Source organism: Rhea americana, unplaced genomic scaffold (assembly GCF_003343005.1).
Source record: "Rhea americana isolate MKP2758 unplaced genomic scaffold, rheAme1 scaffold_215, whole genome shotgun sequence".
In the NCBI taxonomy this organism is placed as follows: Eukaryota; Metazoa; Chordata; class Aves; order Rheiformes; family Rheidae; genus Rhea; species Rhea americana.
The window spans coordinates 147,881-154,538 of NW_028186305.1; the positions used below are offsets into that span (position 1 = coordinate 147,881).

The 6,658-nt window shown below is 53.2% G+C and overlaps 1 protein-coding gene across 1 annotated transcript; it reads left to right on the forward strand.

Annotated features, from left to right (window-relative positions):
- Positions 1 to 508: 508 nt before the first annotated feature.
- Positions 509 to 5,399, forward strand: GPATCH3 (G-patch domain containing 3). Its single transcript, XM_085304967.1, is given in 7 exon segments — positions 509 to 884; positions 1,222 to 1,640; positions 3,026 to 3,200; positions 3,588 to 3,647; positions 3,916 to 4,037; positions 4,303 to 4,430; positions 5,051 to 5,399. Coding segments are annotated over 7 exon segments (1,602 nt in total). The 5' UTR covers positions 509 to 523; the 3' UTR covers positions 5,388 to 5,399.
- Positions 5,400 to 6,658: the final 1,259 nt, after the last annotated feature.

Consider the following 6,658-nt stretch of genomic DNA (forward strand, 5'->3'; position numbering starts at 1 on the left):
CTCCACCCCCCAGAGCCCCTGACCCCATTGAGGTCTGGCTACCCCYGGACCCATGACCCCCCTCCCCCAGGACCTGGTCCCCCCAGGACCGTGGTCACCGTGATCAAGGCCTGGCCACCCCAGGGCCTATGACCCCCACGGGGGCCTTGTCCCGCAGGGCCCACGACCCACCCTCGCCCCCCACCACTGGAGCCTGGCCACCGCCAGGGCCTGCGACCCCGCTGAGACCTGTGATCACACAGCGGTTCTCCCCAGGACCTGCCCCCCGTCCAGCCCGGCGCCCCCCACCAGGGCTCGGGCCCCCCCACCAGGGCTCGGCCCCCCCCACCAGGGCTCGGCCTCCTCCGGGGCCTGCGCCCCTCCGCCGGGGCGGCGCCGCGGGATGCAGCGCTGCCTCCCTGCCACCGGGGGGCGCCCGACCCGCGCCGCCTGCCGGGGGAAACGTCATCTCCGCGCGCGCGCAGGGCCGCAGTGACGCGCAGCGCCGCGCGCCGGCCCGGCCACCCCCGCGCGGAGCGACAAGATGGCGGCGCCCAGCTGTGGCGCCGGTAATGGTGGCGGCGGCGTCGGCGCTGCGGCCCACTACTGCTTGGTGAGCGGCATCCCGGGCGCGCTGCGTTCCGCCCAGCTCCGCCACTACTTCAGCCAGTTCATCGAGGCCGGCGCTTTCCTCTGCTTCCATTACCGGCATCGCCCCGAGCGGCGGGCGGCCAGCGGCGGGGAGGCCGCGGCGCCGCGCACCTGCTCCTGCCTGGTGGCCGTGCGGCCGGGCCGCGCCCGCCACTTCGTCCGCATGTACTCGGGGCGCCGCTGGCTCGGGCCTGGCGGGGCCTGGCTGCCCGGGCGCTGCCTCGTCCGCAGGGTCCGTCTCAGCCCCAGTGCAGGTACGGCCGGGCCTCACCGGGGAGCTGGGCTAGGCCTTGCCTCCCCTCAAGGGCCGGGGTGGGGAAGGGGGGGTTCTTCAGACCCGTTTGGCACCGGATTCCTCCCCACATCTCTTCCATTGAGTGGTTAAACCCCCCTCACAGGATTTTGTCCCTGTCTTAAATCCATTAGGGGTTTGGCCGAGTCCATTCTGGCTCCGTTCATCTTCACCTATAAAACACTCAAGGCTGGCAGCTGTCCAGAAGGGCACCTGGTTTATCCCCTCTCTGGTGGTGTGCCCGTGTGTGTGTTTCATCTCGCTGCTGCGCCCCTGAAGTTGATGCCTCTCTCCTCTAGGTGTGGAGATGTTTCCCTGCAGAGGCGACAAGATGGCAGTGAGTGATTCTGTCACTGAGGCGGATTTGAAGCGGCTGCCGGAGTTAAACCCGCCTGCGTTCATGCCTCATGGGAAYGTGGGAACACCTTTGAAAGTTTTTCTGGAGTTGATCCGCGCCTGCAGGTTGCCTCCCCGGATTATCAAGAAGTTGCAGCTGGATTTTCCCAAGACGGGCTCRTCCCGTAGGTATGGGAATGTGCCTTTTGAATATCAAGACACTGAGACRGTTACAGGAGAAGGAGTGTATACTGCAGCAGGAGATGAGATCACAGAAGAGGAGGGTCATGTGGCAAGGTCTGAGGTGTCTAATCCAGTTACTGCTGAGGAAGATGCAGAGGGACTGGMGAAGGAGGAAGCAGAAGAGTCGCACTCAGATGATGTAAGTGGATTTCCTCTGTTAACAGCTGAGGTCAGTCATTATGGCTGCAAAGCTGGGAGGATCAATACAACTCTCAGAGCTTATTTTTATTTTTTTAATTTGTATTATAGAGATCATTTGTCTGAAAATGGTATTAAATCGTGGTTGTTCACATCTTCATCAGGGCACCAAGCCCTTTGACGCACATAACAGTGTTGACATTAATTTCTTGGAAGGTGGTTGTCCAAATCAGGCCAATTTTAGGGGGATAAAATTGTTCAGCTCAAAGCGCTTGGCGCAAAAGAACAAACAAAGGCTGATGATAGTGCTCCAGGTGGAGATCTGTGCCCTGCTACTTGGCGGATTGTCCTGGCTCTGCTGTTAGTTGTAAATGACGTGACTGGAGATTTGGAAGCACATTAGCGTTCTCAAAATGACATGTGAAGTTGTACAAATGCTTGACCTTGGATGCCGCGGTGATTAAAGTTAGTCATTCTGTGTCTTGAGAACAATGATTTTCCTGACAAAAACTTCTAGACAGCTGGGCTGGCCAGGCTCTCCACAGACTCTCTCTCACCCTCASCTGACAGACACTTGTCTAGCCTGTTCTCATAAACCTTTGTCATTAGAGAGGTAGTACAATCCCCAGGCAAGCCATTCCCGTTCTTAACTGTCCTTGCCATTATACACCAGGATAAACAGAGACATCAATTCTTCTTTGCTGCAATTTTATTCCATTAAGTTATCCTAGCAACAGTGGACACAGAACACTTTGTTCCCTTCTTTACAAACTTCTTATTCAACAGCTGCTTTCAATCTTTTCTCTTCCAGTCTAAACAACTTGATTCCTCTAGCCTTTCCTCACAGGCTCTGTTTCGTGGATCYCTAGTCATTTTTCTGTCTGTTCTTTAGTTGGTTAATGTCTTCCTGAAGGGTTGTGCCAAAAACTGGGCAGCCAGCAGCAAAGCTGTCAGTCTGATCTATGGCTCTGCCAGAAAGCTTCTTCTCTTGAATTGATATAATCTCTCTTAAGGATCAACTTGACTGGAATTTGTTGCTAGTGCTGACTTTACATACAACACGCCTGCTCCTTAAATGGGCATCTTTATGCTATGGATTGGCTGTGCTGCTGAAAGGCTGCTGTGAAGTGGGTGTGATGTGGTATTTTTCATCACTTCTGTCTGCTGACTCTGAAGATGGCATTAGTCAGGGGAATGAAGTCATCAGTGCCAGTCATGTTAGTGCCTGAAAACAGCAGGCTGGAACGTGCTCTGTTGACGAAKCTGTTTCACAAGGAAAGCATTGCAATGGACTGTGAGGGTCAGGAAAATGGGGAGGAGGCTGGGSCCTGTGCTATTGCTATCACTCACCTTTCACTGGTTCTTTTTCACTGGTTCTTTTTTCAGGACAATGATACCTGTGAGGAATGGGAGCGACATGAGGCTCTGCATGAGGATGTGACCAAACAGGACCGCATGGAGGAGCGTCTCTTTGAAGAGGAGATTGAGCTGAAGTGGGAGAAAGGCGGCTCTGGGCTGGTCTTCTACACAGATGCTCAGTACTGGCAGGAGGAAAAYGGAGGTAATGTTGATAGTGTTTGTCTCTCAGGACTGAACCACAAAGTAACCACCACAGTCTGGGGTCTTTGGGGCCCAGTCCTGCAGTAGCAGGTAAATCAGATGTAACCCTGTATGATTATTCCTGTGCCACTGCAGATGCAGGCATCTTGCCATCATGTTTTAAACTTTCCCTTTCTCATAAAGCCTTTAGTCATTCGATCCAATGGCCAGAAACCCCTATGGTCCTACTGGAGGCCTTTTATTTAGGCACTAGTGTTTGTGGCATCCTGAATACCTTTTCCTTTACATTTTGCTGGAGAAAACGTGGAGTTCTGCACCTATCAGGCAGGTCTTATGGGTCAGGCTTACACAGTTATCACCCAAACTGATTGTTTCCTTCTCTTGGCAGACTTTGATGAGCAGACTGCAGATGACTGGGATGTGGACATGAGCATCTACTATGATAAAGGTACCTGAGCTGAAAACCCTCCTGAGAAGTGGTGGAAATAGGGAATTCTGAGCCTGCTGAATTTCTGCAATGGGGAATTCTGGCTCTATCATCCTTTGAAAGTGTCCAAGATGTCAGAGTACTTAAAACAACATTTTTCTTGTCTGGGAGTGAGACTTACAAAAGGAACAGGTTCTACCTCCTTGCTGCTTGCCGCTCTGGGAGAAATCACAGCAGTGAAAGACTTCCATGGGCTATGCTGCTCTGATTTAAGCTACTTTCTTCCTAGATGGTGGAGATAAAGATGCTCGAGACTCAGTCCAGATGTGGCTGGAGCAGAGACTCCGTGATGGCTTGGAGGATGGGTCTGTTTCAGGGCAACATATTGGGACCTTTGAGAAATACACAAAGGTGAGCTTTGGATATGCACTATGGAGTGGATGAGGTGGGCCAAGAAAGGCTCTGGTGATGATGCTTAAATGATAAAGGTCTTGGGGGAGCAAACAGCTTGGAAATGTAGTGGGAGAGAAGGTTCTGGGCAGGTGAGGGTGGGACTTTGTCCAGCATATCTGCAGAAGCAGTGAACTAACTCCTGAAGTCACCATGGATTATAACTGGGCTTGTCCTGCCTTGGCACTGGGGCAGGCTAACATGGATCAACCTTTTTCCCTCCCAGGGCATTGGCAGGAAGGTGCTGGAGCAGCAGGGCTGGACTGAGGGGCTGGGGCTGGGGAGCAGCAACTCAGGAATGGCTGAAGCTTTGGACAACGAGGGTCAGAATCCGAGATGCAAGAGGGGGCTGGGGTAAGTACCCAACCCTGTCCTGCCAGCACATGTTCAGGACTTCCCCTTGGTTGACGGGGCAGATAACTGGCAGCAAAAAAAAGCAGAACGTGAACTAGAACTGGAAGGCCCAGAGATCTGCCTGCCACAGTGCTCTGGAGCACAGGGTGCTGCATCTCTGAATCAGAGTCTGACAGTCCAGCTCCCTTTGAAAGGGTCTTGCAGTGCTCTGGACTTGTTGGTATTAGAGCAGGAGAACTGGAACCATTGCAGGTTCATGCAGTGCATAGACACAGAGGGAAAGCAGAGCTGTACAGGAGCTCTGCTCCTGACTGAAGTCATGGTCACCTATGCCATAGTCATCTTGTGTGATGAACTTGAGTGATCTAAGCTGGAGCTGTGCACTTCCCCTCTAACTTGTCTGYGGGGTTTCCAAATGCTTAGTGCATGACTGTGTTAGGCTGTGAGGGCTGGCTTTTGTTCTACAGCCATCGCACAGCCAGGAATAGGACAGGAATCSTTTTTTTTTTCCCTGTCAGCCTGCCCCTACTTTGCAGAATGYGAAGGAGGTGAGCTGGGATATAAAGGGGTTCCCTACTCCCTCAGCAGTGCTGGACTCAATGCTTCCTGCTTCCTTCTAGGTACCATGGGGAGAAACTGCCAACCTTCAGCAAGGTAAAGAAGCCTCGGCGGGATGGTCCCATCCTCATATCCACTATCTACGATGACCCCGAGCCAATGGACAGTGGTGACCTTCTGCTCAGGCGCCAGCCACCCACTGCCATGAAGTACAGACAGGACATGCCATTTGTCCGGGCATCATGTGGTGCTCAGGAGAGAACCAGTGCCCAGTCTCACTRAGCACAGACTGTCACAGAGCCTTTGTACTGGTACTGCCTCCTTTGGACAGCAGGCTGGCTCCTGCTGGTCTCAGGTGTGGAGCAGGGTGTTAATATATTTATTTTTGGAGGAAATTAAGTTGTAACAAAACTTGCCTTTGTGGGTTTTTTCCCCCTACTTGAACAATTTCAAGCAAGGGGAAACATTGCTTATCCCATTCGTTCAGTGGGAATGAGGAGTGTCTGACTGGGGCTTTRAAGCCAAAACTACAAGGAAGGCTGCTGCATGGATTAGCCAAGCTTGTGCTCTACGCCTGTAGCCAGTTCAGCCTGAAGATCGGAGCTCATAGTTCGTGGTTGCCTGAGACCCAGGGRAGGACAAGTACAGACACGGCCAGACATGGCACAGTAACTGTCCTGCAGAAAGCTTGCTGCTGGCCCGCAGCCACATGTTCCCTGGGCGTGACAATCCTACAGTCCCGGGAGAAACTTGCCTTGATGAAAGACACGTCCTGGCAGCTTTCGGAGGAGTTTTGTGGGAGGCGTTTCCCTGCGGTTGGGCGTAGCGGTGCTTCCTTCCATGGCTCTTGGACATGCAGGGCCATGTTCTGCCCGTTTCCCTGACACAGGCAGTCTTTCCCAGGCTGCAGATTCCTCAGTCTCTCCTCTGGTGAGAGCCTTCATCCTTGTGACCCTGTACTGCAGCGTTAGACAGGCATTAACATTCTCGCTGCCTGCAGGCTGTGGCTTGGCCACATTAGACTGGCCAGACAGCAGTCTCCTGGTTCTGTCCAGACACCCCAGACTCCTTCATTAACACTCTAGCCATACTGGGAGCAATGCAGAGAACACTTTCCCTTTCCTTTGCAAGGCCTAAACTCAGTTGCAGGTCAGCAGCCAGGAGGACTTGGCCTTGTCAGCGAGGCAGCTGCTGCTCTTGCAAGTTAAGGCTTCTCTTAGAGGGAAAGTTATGACTCTTGCTGTGGAATAGCCTGTATTCCTTGCCATCCTCTCCCTGGGGCTGCTTGCTTCTAATCGCAAACACTGGTGGATTTATCTTTGTCAGTACTGAAATCCTGGACTGGGCTGCTGTTGCAGAGTCTTTGGACTGGCCCTGTTGCTTGCAGCCTGCCTCTGCTGCTCTCATATTTTGGAAAGAAACAGATCTGTAACAGAAGTCACCTCTGTGGGGYTTTTTCCCCTGGTGGAACCTGTCTGGCAAGGAGAATCATAGAATCAGTAAGGTTGGCAGGGACCTCTGGAGATCATCTAGTCCAACCCCCTGCTCAAGCAGGATCACCTAGAGCATGGTAGACAGCATTGCATCCAGGCGGGCCTTGAATATCTCCAGAGAAGGAGACTCCACAGCCTCTCTGGGCAACCTGGTCCAGTGCTCCGTCACTCTCACAG